Genomic DNA, 14,347 nt, shown 5'->3' on the forward strand with positions numbered 1-14,347 from the left:
CTCAATGTTGTGGACGGACTGATGGGAAAGAAGTGTGTATTTCTGAGATGACACATAACACATCAGTATTTTCTTTACAGGTTTGAGATTAACTCTTTATATTCTGACACTGTGTGTTCATCATGAATCTCTCCAAAGAGACCAAAAGGTGAGAAATGAAAGATTTTAATAAACTTAAATGTGTTATTGTCTATAGTTAGATGTGTTTTGATCTGACAGATGTAAGAGTTTGTGTTTAATAACTTACTTTAGTTTAAATAGTTTCAGTTTAGTTTCATTTATTATTTTTGGTTTTATAAGCATTCAAATGTAGAGACATTTTGTAAATAAACATTTTGTTTTTACACATTTACTAATGATATTTTTAGGAATTATATAGAATTTTTTTTATCATTTATATAAAGTATTATTATTGTGTGAAATATCTCATTAATACAAGTGCTTTATTGAATAATGCATAAAACTGAACATGAAGTAAAGTGTTGTAATGTTGTTTTAGTTTGACTGGTGGAGAATCTCCTAAACCCAGCTGTGTGTCCATGAAGAGTGATCGATCAATGGGTCATCCATTTAACTTCAGTCCAGGAGACTGTGATGATCCAGATGTGAGGTGAGAACAGTCTGATGGTTTAGACGAGTAAATCACTTCATCAGTCTTTATTCTCTGATCTGAGTCTGTGCTGTTGATGTTACTGCAGATATTCACTGAACACTTTACTGACAGATACACACATTAATCCATGTGTTCACTGAACAATAAATTAAATATCTGTTTCCATATACAATTACAGAAACACAACAAATGTCTCATTCAAAGGGAAGCACATGGAGTCTGTTTTCCAGGTGAGTGTGTGTGTGTGTGTGTGTGTGTGTGTGTCTGTGTGTGTGTGTCTGTGTGTGTGTCTGCGTGTGTGTATCTGTCTGTGTGTGTTTGTGTGTGTGTGTGTGCGCGTTTGTCTGTGTGTGTGTGTGTGTGTGTCTGTGTGCAACTACTGTATAACAACCATTTATATATAAATATTTATTAGGGATTTTTTACAGTATTTTCTATTTTAGTATTTTGCTTTGATTAACAATCATTTATTTTACATTCGTTTGATTTACATTCAATATCATGTTTCATTCACAGTTTATTCAGAAATGTAGATGCTCTTCTTCAAATGAGGCTTTAAAATAATTTTACCCCAAAATATGTTAATAAGCTCAGCTAAAATCAGGGTGTTCTAGTGGTTAGAGCGTTGGGTTTGTGATCGGAAGGTTTCCAGTTAGAATCTCAGTGCCAGCCAGCCCCGGATTGGCTAATCGGGAGCACCGGGAGAATTCCCGGTGGGCCGGTCAGTTTTTTAGGCCGCGAGGGCCGGTATGGCACGGTTGAAATGTGGCTTTCCCTAGGCTGCCTTCACTCACAGCAGCCCTCATCTTTTTATTTATCATTTTTCCGCAGCCCCACTCTTTTTTATTTCCTATTTTTTCGCAGCCCCACTCAGAGTGCAGCGTGCAGGTTAATGATGACGTGATTATCTTTTGACTCCCTGGCCCCGCCCCCGACAGCGCCACTGCAAGTTGCTCAAAATAAAAACCGTCAGAAATAAAAACGGATGACAGAAAGCGCAAAGGCGACGCTGAAAAGGCCAGAATAAAAAATAAAGAAAGCTCTGGAAACTGACGCGGCCAAATGTTGTAAGCTGACCACATTTTTTCTCAAAACAAATGAAAACGACGAGACGGCCAGTAAGCTAACGTTAAGGTAGTTAGGAATAGGAGCACTGCAAGATGCTAGCAGCCGTACAAAACAAAGTTGTCTCTGCAAACCACCGTTCATGTATCAAACTTTTTCTTGTAGCTCTTCAGCAGATGAAAGAAATTCTCATGTCTTTGGACAATTGTAAAGGGTGCAAGCTAGTGTAGAAACAGTGTAGATCTAGTGCAGTGTGTAAGCCTCACTCCCCGACCAACAGAGACGCTCTAGCAACAGAAATTAGAGACTGCGGTCTTTAGCCTGCGCCCGTCTCCCATTCGGACCGACGTTGTTTCGAAGCCCGCGCTGAGCGGGGCGAGTGGGACCGGCTACACATTGAACCCGTGATAGATAAAGTTTCAGAGACCAGTGCTCTGCTTAGGCGTTTATTAATGTTTTAGGTTTGTCCATGTTTCCTTGAAGCTACACTTATGCAGAGGAAAAAGAGATGAAACAATCATTAGAAAGTTATACTGTGAAAACAAGTCAAATAGATTTATTCTTTAACTAATGTCCTCATATTTGTGAAAAATATTTGAAGTTGTAAAGCAGACGTTTCATTAAAATAAATTATAGTGTCATTAGACAGTGCAATACATTTTATTTGAATCTTTTTTAATTTAGATTTTTTTCATTATTTCAATGTTTGGATATTTATGAACACTAATTCTTTAAGTAAATTGATTCTGATACTGTCCGGCTATTTACTGTTCTAATATATCTTCACTGTGAAGCAAAACTTAGGCTACTGTATTTTCACTGAATTGGAAATTATGATATTTTTGAAAAATACAATGAATTAAAAGGCTGTAGAGAACAGTGCGCTATTGCAGTCTTATTTTCTGAGGTTTTAATTATCATTATTTTAATATAGTCAGTCGTAAACTAAAGTGTGCCGGTCTAAGGCATGAAACTCCAGGGCTGAAAATGAGTCCCAATCCGGCCCTGGTGCCAGCAGACTGAGACTGAAGTGCCCTTGAGCAAGACACTTTACCCCTGATTGCTCTGCAGTAATGTGCCACTTGTACGTCGCTTTGGATGAAAGCGTCTGCCAAATTAATAAATGTAAATGTAAATCAAAGCTGTCAAAGGCAAGGCAAGGCAAATTTATTTGTATAGCAAATTTCATACACAATGGCAATTCAAAGTGCTTTACATAGAAGAAATAAAAAATATCCATTTGATAAAACAGTGAAGAAATAAGAAAAATAAAATTAACCAGTTAAGAATAAAAAAATAAAATAAAATAGTTTAGAAGAAATAAGAAAAATAAAAATTAACCAGTTAAGAATAAAAATAAAATAAAATATAGTTTAGAATAGATAATAAATAAAATAAAGTACAGCACAAATAGTCGGACGGTCAAAGGGCACAGTGCACATTAATTAAATGCAAAGTTAAACAGATGTGTTTTGAGTCTGGATCTGAATGTGACTACTGTGGGAGCATATCTGATCTCTTCTGGAAGCTGGTTCCAGCTGCTAAATGCAGACTCTCCTTGCTTGGAGAGAACCCTTGGTATTTCTAGCTGATGCGATCCTAATGACCTGAGTGTTCTTTTGGGTCTATATTCAATGAGCATATCTGCAATGTATTGAGGTCCTAGACCATTGAACGATTTATATACCAGTAATAAAACTTTAAAATCTATCTTATATGTAACTGGTAGCCAGTGTAAAGACCTGAGGACTGGTGTGATATGATCATATTTTCTGGTTCTGCTCAGAATCCTTGCGCAGGGTTCTGTATGAGCTGCATCTGTCTATGGTCTTTTTGGGGAGGCCAGTAAGGAGTCCATTACAATAATCCACCCTGCTAGTGATGAAAGCATGCACTAGTTTCTCTAAATCTTGACTGGAAACAAAGCATCTAATTATTTCAATATTTTTCAGATGATAGTATGCTGATTTAGTTATTGCGTTGACATGACTACTGAAGCTAAGGTCTGACTCTAGAGACACACCGAGATTCCTGACTTGATTTTTTTGTTGTTTGACCTTTAGAGTGAAGGTACGCGTTCACATTTACATTTATTCATTTGGCAGACGCTTTTATCAAGTAGTTTTTTTACAGTGGCAAATTACTGAAGAGCAATCAGGGGTAAGATGCCTTGCTCAAAGGCACTTCAGTCATGACCTGCTGGCACTGAGATTTGAACCGGCAACCTTCTGATCACAAGCCCAACTCTCTAACCACCAGGCCACAGGGCTTTAGGTGACCATAAGTCTGAGTGGACATCCATGACATGCGGAGTCCCTCAAGGCTCAATTCTTGCACCTCTCCTATTCAACCTGTACATGCTCCCAATGAGCCAAATAATGAGAAATAACCAAATTGCTTACCACAGCTATGCAGACGACACACAGATATACTTAGCCCTATCGCCTAACGATTACAGCCCCATTGACTCCCTGCTCAAATGCATTGATGAAATAAATAGTTGGATGTGCCAAAACTTTCTTCAGTTAAACAAAGACAAAACTGAAGTCATTGCGTTTGGAAATAAAGATGAAGTTCCCTTTCTGTCGGTCTCTCGACGTTGTGTCGACAGAATGGGGTTTGACTTGAGAACCTACCTTCTCTGACTGACTTGAACAGGCCAATGAAAATTGGCGAATGAAATTTGCATGCCGGACTCCGCCCCCGGATATCCGGGTATAAAAGGGAGCCGGCGTGCCGCATTCATTCACCTTTTGTTCTTCGGAGCCTTCGCATCCTGATGCTGACGACTCTGCAGATACTATCTACGTGTTGCTGGTCTTACGACGTGGTGCAGCGGACTGTCCCTTTTCCTGTGACTTCCCCTGGGCGTCTCGGCAACTTCCAAGGCATTTCTCTAAAGAGCGAGCCCTTTTCAGGGCTTAATATTTCTTCAGCGCGGCATGTCCCGCTGTGCTCATGGGTGCGGCGCACTCATCGAGGAAGGGGACGGACACGATGTCTGCCTCGTGTGTCTGGGACTCCAGCACGCTGAGGCAGCGTTTGTGGATACATCTTGCCCGCACTGCGCGCGGATGGCTAGTCAGACGTTGCGTCACTGCGCGCGGATGGCTGTCCAGACGTTGCGTCACTGCGCGCGGATGGTAATTCAGACGTTGCGTTCACGGGTAGCTGCGTTCTTCCGAGAATCAGCCGCCACCTCGAGTGCTTCCCGTTCTGCGGCAGCAGTGGCATCAGCCCTGCCGTCCGCTTCGGCGAGCACCGAGGGTGATCGGGGAATTACCGTGAGCCTCAATCCGTCAGCCATCGGCTCGCGGACCGTTCACGCCCCGCCTCGCTCGTCTGACCGTCTCGGAAAAGGCGGTACGCCGCCTTGTTCCTCCGTCACGTACTCGGACACGGGGCGTGACGACGATGAGATGTCGCTCGCAGCATCGGAGGGCGTCCTCTTGGCATCCGACCCTGACGATTCCTTAGAGCTTCCCCCTCCGGGGGGTCGAGCTCAGGATGAAGCGGACGTTGAGATGTCAACCATGCTTTCCCGGGCCGCGAGTGTTGGGCTGCAGTGCACCGCACTGCCAGGTAAGTCCGCCCAACGCACGTGGTATCTGGGGACCGGCCGTGACGCTAAGCCACGGTCGGCACCGGTACCATTCTTCCCGGAAGTGCATGAGAAGCTCAGTCGGACCTGGAACGCCCCTTCTCGGCGCGTGCACGTCAGACTAGCTCGGTCGCCCTGACTTCCCTCGATGACGGGGCAGCTGAGGGCTACGTCGACATCCCTCAGGTGGAACGTGCAGTCGCGGTGCACCTGTGCCAGCAGACAGCTGCCACCTGGAGAGATCGACCAAGGCTCCCTTCCAAGGCTTGTAAGTTTTCGGCATCGCTGGTGTCGAGGGCTTACAACGCTGCGGGTCAAGCTGCCTTGGCTCTTCGCGCCATGGCCATCCTGCAGGAGGCCAGGGCGTTGGAGGAGTTGCACGAGGGAAAGTCCGACCCTGGGCTACTGCCGCACTGCCACTGACCTCGCTCTTCGGGCGACAAAGGTGGCGGCGCGAGCCCTGGGGTCGTACGATGTCCACACTGGTGGTCCAGGAGAGACACCTTTGGCTGAACCTTGCACAGATGCGGGACGCTGAGAAGGTTCGCTTTCTCAGCGCTCCCATCGCGCAGGGTGGGCTGTTTGGTGATACGGTCGAGGGCAGCAGTTCTCGACTGTACAGAAGCAGACGGAGGCGATTCTGCCCCGCCGCGACCCGGCCGCCTATCGTCCGTCGAGGTCCCGCGCGGCGTCTGCTTCCCAGCAGCCCCGCCCCTCTCCGACTCAGACTCCGGCCCCAGCGCCCCCTGCACAGGCGGCCTCCCGGAGAAGGACGTCGAAGAGGAGAGCACCATCCCGTCACCAACCTCCGCGGAAGCAGAAGCGTTCCTGACGGGGTGAACCCAGGGAGATCGAGTTCACCGGGCCCGACCCTGGCAACTACATCGCTAGAGGGTCGGACTGGGACGGTGCCTGCCCCGTCCCAGCAACACCAGCCGGGTCCTTTTCAGGGCCTGGTGCCCACTTTCTCACAGAAAGAGCTTTCTCTCTCCCTGGGTCTTCTTCACAGCCGCTCTCACCCTCCGCAGGACGGTGTTCGGCAACCCCACGTTGTGTTTCGGCGAGACACACGGTTGGGTATACTCTCAGTGGCCACCAGCACCCTCAGTCAGACGGTGCGGTATGCCGCGATATCGCCCGACAGGCACCTCGGCAGAGCCGCTCTCCTCCCCGGGGTCCCCCCCCGCGTCGAGGGAGCCGTACTGCCAGCCATCGAACCACCCCCCACGGGGGCAGTGAATCAGATCGAACCTCTGGTCCCCCTGTCTCGGTACCTGGGAGCCTGGTTGGCTCTTCCCAGACCGGCACGGTGGCTAGAGCGAACGATCCGTCTCGGCTATGCGCACCCGAGTTTCGGGGCGTCCTCTTCACATCAGTGGGAGTAGATGCTCCCGTGCTTCGGGCCGAGGTCGCTACCCTTCTGGCGAAGGGGGCGGTCGAGCTCGTCCCTCTGGCTGAGATGTACTCCGGGTTTTACAGCCCGTATTTCATTGTCCCCAAGAAAAGTGGCGGGCTGCGCCCCATCTTGGACCTGCGTACCCTGAACAAGCACCTACACAAGCTGCCGTTCAGGATGCTAACGCAGAAGCGCATTCTGACGTCCGTCAGGCGTCAGGATTGGTTCATGGCGATCGACCTGAAGGACGCGTACTTCCATGTGTCCGTCCTCCCTCGTCACCGGCCGTTCCTACGGTTCGCTTTCGAGGGACAGGCATATCAGTACCGCGTCCTCCCATTTGGTCTGTCCCTGTCTCCTCGAGTCTTTACGAAGGTCGTGGAGGCCGCCCTCACTCCCCTCAGGGAGCAGGGGGTGCGCATACTCAACTATCTCGACGACTGGCTCATCTTGGCGCACTCGCGAGATCTGTTGTGTACACACAGGGACCTGGTGCTCCGGCACCTAGACCATTTGGGGTTACAGGTCAACCGAGAGAAGAGCAAGCTCTCCCCTGTGCAGAGCATCCTTTTCCTCGGTATGGAACTCGACTCTGTCTCCATGACTGCACGTCTTTCTTCCGAGCGTGCCCAGTCAGTGCTGACCTGCCTGAGGAACTTCAGGCAGCAGCCAGCGGTCCCGCTGAAACTTTTTCAGAGGCTCCTGGGACACATGGCGTCCTCGGCGGGGGTGGTCCCCCTCGGGTTGATGCACATGAGACCGCTACAGCACTGGCTACAGAGCAGAGTTCCTTGGAGTGCGTGGCACACCGGCAACAGGCGCGTCGCGATCACGCCCTTCGGCCGGCGCACCCTAACCCCATGGTCTTCAATGACCTTTCTGCGGACAGGGGTCCCTCTTGGGCAGGTTCGGGGCGCGTCGTGGTGACGACAGACGCCTCCCTGCAGGGTTGGGGTGCTGTGTGCAACGGGCACGCAGTGTCGGGTCTCTGGACGGGCCCCCGCCTGCGCTGGCATATCAATCGCCTAGAGTTGTTGGCGGTGCTGCTTGCACTGAGGAGGTTCCTTCCCCTCGTGCAGGACAAGCACGTGCTGGTCCGGTCGGACAGCATGACTGCCGTGGCATATATCAACCGACAGGGTGGTATTCGTTCACGGCAGCTATCGCAACTCGCCCGACGCCTCCTCCTGTGGAGCCAGCAGGTGACCAAGTCTCTGTTAGCCACGCACATCCCGGGCGACCTGAACCAGACAGCCGATGCGCTCTCTCGTCAGTCGACGCCCCGCGGAGAGTGGCGGCTCCACCCCCGCGCCAGCTCATTTGGGTGCAGTTCGGGCAGGCACAGGTGGACCTGTTCGCCTCCCTGGACACCACCCATTGCCCGCTTTGGTACTCCCTGACCGAGGGCCCCCTCGGCACGGATGCCCTGGCGCACAGCTGGCCGCGGGACAAGCGGAAGTACGCCTTCCCCCCAGTGAGCCTCATTGCACACGTCTTGTGCAAAGTCAGGGAAGAGGAGCATCAAGTGCTACTAGTTGCGCCTTACTGGCCCAACCGGACTTGGTTCTCGGAGCTAATGCTCCTGACGACAACTCCCCCCTGGCCGATTCCCCTGACGAAGGACTTCCTTTCTCAGGGGAAGGGCACGTTGTGGCATCCGAGTCCAGACCTCTGGAACCTCCATGTCTGGCCCCTGGACGGGACGAGGAGATCCTGAGTGGTCTACCCCCAGCGGTGGTAGAGACCATTGTTCAGGCTAGGGCCCCAGCCACGAGGCGGTTATACGCTTTTAAGTGGCGCCTCTTCTCGTCCTGGTGTTCTTCTCGTGGAGAAGACCCACGGATATGCTCGATCGGGAGCGTGCTGTCCTTCCTGCAGTCGAGACTCGAGAGCAATCTCTCCCCTTCCACGCTGACGGTGTATGTAGCCGCAATTGCCGCTCATCACAGGCCAGTTAGTGGGAAGTCTCTGGGACAGCACGACCTGGTCATTAGGTTCCTGAGGGGCGCGAGAAGGCTGAATCCGGCCCGTCCGCGCTCCGTTCCCTCTTGGGACCTCAATGTGGTCCTGGCGGGCCTCCAGAGGCCCCCCTTCGAGCCCCTCAGAGATGCCGCTCTTTCTCATCTCTCGATGAAGACGGCTCTCCTAGCGGCGCTCGCCAAGAGGGTAGGGGACCTACATGCATTTTTCGTGGCCACGGATTGCCTAGAGTTCGGGCCTGGTCAATCTCACGTTATCCTGAGACCCCGGCCTGGCTACGTGCCCGAAGTTCCCACCACTCCCTTTCGGGACCAGGTGGTGAACCTGCGGGCGCTCCCTTCTCGGGAGGAAGACCCAACCCCTTCCGTGTTGTGTCCAGTGCGCGCGCTGCGCCTCTGCCTGGACTGCACGCAGAGCGTCTGGAGCTCTGAGCAGCTTGTTTGTCTGTTTTGGGAGGTCAGCACAAGGGGAGGGCTGTCTCCAAACAGAGGTTGGCGCACTGGATCGTGGACGCCATCAATGGCTTACCGATCACAGGATCTCCCGTGCCCGCTTGCAGTGAGGGCACACTCCACCAGGGGTGTGGCCTCCTCGTGGGCACTGGCTCAGAGCGCCCCTCTGGCAGACGTATGTAGAGCTGCGGGTTGGGCTACGCCCGGCACCTTCGCGAGGTTCTACAGCCTCCGCGTGGAACCGGTATCAGCCAGAGTCTTACGAAGCACCGCCAGGTAAGTCCGGCAGCCGGTGGGCGTACGCCTGCGATAGCACTCCTCCATAGGTGAGACGTGGTGCTATCCAGCCTCCCCTCTTCCCCCCACGTGGGCGAAGAGTAGGCATTCCATCCATCACTAAGCACTCCTCGGCGTCGGGCTCGGCGGAGCAGCCCTGCCTCCCTTGGCCTGTTTCTGAGCTCTAGCAGTGACTCAAACAAGGCCTAGTGCTCCACACGTAGTAACCCCCCCACAGGGCGGTTCCGTCTGATGTCTTCTCATGAATGGCTCTCAATCGATGGCCCATGACCTCTCCCAGGTGTACTTCACCTGCTCGCGACACCATCTCGTGTCTGCATGTCTCCCACGTGCTCTCCCCTATCCGGTGAGACCGTGTGTGAATCTCCACTAAAGCTCCTCCCTGCGGTAGGAAGTGGTCTCCGTAGCGCGTTCCCTCAGGGGGGAATGACGCTTCCCAGTGGCCTTACGGTGCCGGGCGGCTTCTCGCTGTTAAGAGAACTAGGCCGCCGTCCGTGACGGCCGGTGGAAGGGGCTCCCATCTTTTTTGAAAGCTCTGGACTCCTTCCCTTCCGCTGGAAGGTTGCAATTCATGCTTAGCGCTCACGTCTGACACGCCCAGGCCAGTCAGCGTCGCTTCGCGAGGAATTGTGACGCGGCACAGCGCTGTGGCGTTTTCCGAGGAACCCCATTCTGTCGACACAACGTCGAGAGACCGACAGAAAGGGAACGTCTCGGTTACGTATGTAACCTCCGTTCCCTGATGGAGGGAACGAGACGTTGTGTCCTTCATGCCACAACACTGGCCGCCCGCTGCAGCAGTCGGGGCAAGATCCTCAGGCTCCTCAGCACAAAAGGTGAATGAATGCGGCACGCCGGCTCCCTTTTATACCCGGATATCCGGGGGCGGAGTCCGGCATGCAAATTTCATTCGCCAATTTTCATTGGCCTGTTCAAGTCAGTCAGAGAAGGTAGGTTCTCAAGTCAAACCCCATTCTGTCGACACAACGTCTCGTTCCCTCCATCAGGGAACGGAGGTTACATACGTAACCGAGACGTTTTCCAGCCTGTCTATAAGTATGTTGTGATTGACCGTGTCAAATGCAGCACTGAGGTTGAGTAGGACCAGCACAGATAATTTGCCTGAATCAGTACTTAAGCGAATGTCGTTTACTATCTTAATGAGCGCTGTCTCTGTGCTGTGATGCGGGCGGAACCCAGATTGAAAATTGTCAAAGTATCCGTTTGAGCTTAAGAATTTGTTCAGCTGGTTGAAGACAACTTTTTCAATGATCTTACCTATGAAGGGAAGATTTGAGATCGGTCTATAGTTGTTTAATATGGTCTTATCCAGATTGCTCTTTTTCAGGAGGGGTTTGACAACAGCAGTTTTCAGGGAGTTTGGGAAACTTCCAGAGAGAAGTGAGGCATTTACTACATCTAGGAGATCTGCTTCTAAACAGTTTAACACACTTTTGAAAAAAGATGTGGGAAGTGCGTCAAGGGCGCAGGTTGATGTTTTAAGGTGTTGAACGGTTTCTTCCAAATTTTTGCCATCAATTTCTTCAAAATCAGACATTATAACTACTTTCTCAGGTTGTGGTTTGATCTGTCTGACCCCAGCGCTACTCAGGGACGTGCTGATTACCTTTCTAATGTTATTGATTTTATCAGAGAAGAAAGAAGCAAACTCACTGCACTTGCTGTCTGAGAGCATTTCACTGGGAATCTGGCTTGGGGGGTTTGTCAGTCTGTCTACAGTAGCGAAAAGAGTCCGGGTGTTGTTAAAGTTGCTGTTTATAATATTTGAGAAGAAAGTCTGCCTAGCTTTGCCTAGTTCCATATTGAAAGCATGGATGGTGTCTTTGTAGATGTTATAATGGACTACAAGTTTTGTCTTCCGCCACAAGCGCTCTGCTTTTCTGCATTGTCTTTTCATATGGGCGTTACATGAGATTATTTTACTGTCAGTCGTACTGCATCTTTACACAGATTACTGTTATTATTACTGATGATTCTGAAACATGTTTAGATGTTTAGTTTCAAACTGATTCATTGTAGTAAGAAGTCACGATCATATTGATTTGAAATAGATCTCAGTGTGTTATCAATGCTGATGTGTATTTGATGCTTTGAGAATCATTTGAAGGCAAAATATGAATGAAAGAAAATATGATTTTGTTTGTGTAGTTTTGATGTGTGTTTATAGTGTTTAAATGTGTTACAGGTTTCATGAAATGAGGTTCAAGCAATTTAGAAAAAACTGTGTTCACTAAAATGAGCATTAAAACCTTTTTCTGCCCTCAAAAGAAAACTAAATCATGTGTGTTTGAACAATGTTTTCAGGAGCTTGAGCACAAACTCATCTCTCTGATGAAGAAAGAGCTGAAGATCTTCAAGAGTCTACTGAGTCCAGATTACCCATCATGCTCTGAGAGAGAAGAGGAGGATGATGAAGATCAGATCAGAGTCAGAGAGATGTTTCTGAAGATCACACTGAACGTCCTGAGGAAGATGAAGCAGACAGACCTCGCTGACAAACTACAGACCAGTAAGAGCTCTCAGTCATGTGACTATGACATCACTTTACCTTCAGACGAACAGACACAGTGTCTGTATTTACTGATGATTATTAGTGAAAATACATTTACAGTTAATAAATCAACACAATAGAACCATGAAGCTTTTTGTGTTCATCTAATGTCATGATCAGCAAAATCTTAAAACACTCTTAAGGTCAAATATATATATTTTTTCTAATCGTATTAGAATAATATATTTTTATTTTTATTCCCTTTGTTTATCAGAATTGGCCTCTTTAAACATGAAGAAACACAAATCCAGACTAAAAGAGAAATTCCAGAGAATGAATGAAGGAATCTCAAGTCAAGGAAGCTCAACACTTGTGAATGAGATCTACACAGAGCTGTACATCACAGAGGGAGGGAGTGAAGACATCAATAATGAACATGAGGTGAGACAGATTGAGACGGCATCCAGAAGATCAGAGACACAAGAAACACAAATCAAATGTAATGACATCTTTAAAATCTCACCTGAACTAAACAAACCCATCAGAAGTGTGCTGACTAAAGGAGTCGCTGGAATTGGAAAAACAGTCTCTGTGCAGAAGTTCATTCTGGATTGGGCTGAAGAAAAAACAAATCAAGATCTTCACTTCATATTTCCACTTCCTTTCAGAGAACTGAATCTGATCAAACAGACAAATATCAGTCTGATGGATCTTCTTCATCAGTTCTTCATAGATACAACAGAACTGAGATCGACAGACTTTGATGATTATAAAGTTGTGTTTATCTTTGATGGTCTGGATGAGTGTCGTCTTCCTCTAGATTTCTCAAAGAATCCGAGTTTGTTTGATGTCAGAGAATCAGCGTCAGTGGATGTGCTGCTGACAAACCTCATCAAGGGGAATCTGCTTCCTTCTGCTCTGATCTGGATCACCTCTCGACCAGCAGCAGCCAATCAGATTCCTCCTGAGTGTGTTGATCTGATCACAGATGTACGAGGATTCAATGACCCTCAGAAGGACGAGTATTTCAGGAAGAGAATCAATGATGAGAGTCTGGCCAACAGAATCATCACACACATGAAATCATCCAGAAGTCTGTACATCATGTGTCACATCCCAGTCTTCTGCTGGATTTCAGCCACTGTTCTCCAGAGAATGTTGAGTGAAGCAGAGAGTCCAGCACAGATCCCCAAGACTCTCACTCACATGTTCACACACTTCCTGATGTTTCAGATCAAACTGAAGAGTCAGAAGTATGATGGGAAATGTGAGGTAGATCTTCAGCAGGCTAGAAAGAGTCTTGAGTCTCTGGGAAAACTGGCTTTTCAACAGCTGGAGAAAGGGAACCTGATCTTCTATGAGGAGGATCTGAGAGAGTGTGACATTGATGTCAGAGAAGCGTCAGTGTACTCAGGAGTTTGTACTCAGATCTTCAGAGAGGAGTTTGGACTGAACCTGGGGAAGGTGTTCAGCTTTGTGCATCTGAGCGTTCAGGAGTTTCTCGCTGCTTTGTTCAAGTTTCTGTCATTTCTTCAGCAAACATCAGAAAACTTCAGCAGATTGAGATCAAACATGAGTGATTTACTGAAGAGTGAAGTGGACAAGGCCTTACAGAGTGAGAACGGACACCTGGATCTTTACCTCAGATTTCTTCTGGGTCTCTCACTGAAGTCCAGTCAGACAATCTTACGAGATCTGATGACACAGACAGGAAGAAGCTCTGACAGTAAACAGGAAATAGTCAAGTACATTAAGATGAAGATCAGAAAGAATCTCTCTCCAGAGAAATCCATCAATCTGTTTCACTGTCTGAATGAACTCAATGATCATTCTCTAGTGCAGGAAGTACAAACATATGTGAACAGAGGAGATGAGTTTAGTCTTACTGGAGTCCGTCTCTCTCCTGCTCAGTGGTCGGCTCTGGCGTTTGTGTTACTGAACTCAGAAGAGAAGCTGGATGAGTTTAATCTGAGGAAATATGATCGATCAGATGAATGTCTTCTGAGGCTTCTGCCAGTGATCAAAGCATCCAGAACAGCTGAGTGAGTCATTTACCTGCAGTTTCACCTGAACATCTAACAGTCCACATTACTGTAGTTAATGTCCTACAGAGACACAATAAAACATGATGGAATTGTTCACTGCATCTATAGAGTGAGAGCTGCTCTCTTGTGGCTTTTTTCTGATTTTCATTTATTTGTTTTTTATTTATAATCGTCTGTCAGGGTTCAGTTCTTGCAGTGATTCTCTATCAGGTGCAGATGTTGCTTCAGCTCTTGTGCAGATGATTCTCATTGTTCAAACATTATCTCTTGATGTGTTTATATCTTCACTGTTATCTTGTTATTTCTCTTTCAGTCTGAGTGTCTGTAATCTGACAGAGAAAAGTTGTTCATCACTGGCGTCAGTTCTCAGATCAAACTCCTCAAGT

The 14,347-nt window shown here is 48.4% G+C and overlaps 1 protein-coding gene across 1 annotated transcript in view; it reads left to right on the forward strand.

Moving 5' to 3' along the window:
* The first annotated feature begins 480 nt into the window (after positions 1 to 480).
* Positions 481 to 14,347, forward strand: part of LOC306891750 (uncharacterized protein) — a 209,039-nt gene continuing 195,172 nt past the window's right edge. Inside the window, exons 1-2 of the mRNA XM_079452248.1 lie at positions 481 to 610; positions 792 to 843. Of these exons, the coding sequence (XP_079308374.1) occupies positions 540 to 610; positions 792 to 843 (123 nt within the window). The 5' untranslated portion in view covers positions 481 to 539. The remainder of the gene's footprint in view (positions 611 to 791; positions 844 to 14,347) is intronic.

Source organism: Barbatula barbatula (genome assembly GCF_947034865.1).
Source record: "Barbatula barbatula genome assembly, chromosome: 3".
Lineage (NCBI taxonomy): Eukaryota > Metazoa > Chordata > Actinopteri > Cypriniformes > Nemacheilidae > Barbatula > Barbatula barbatula.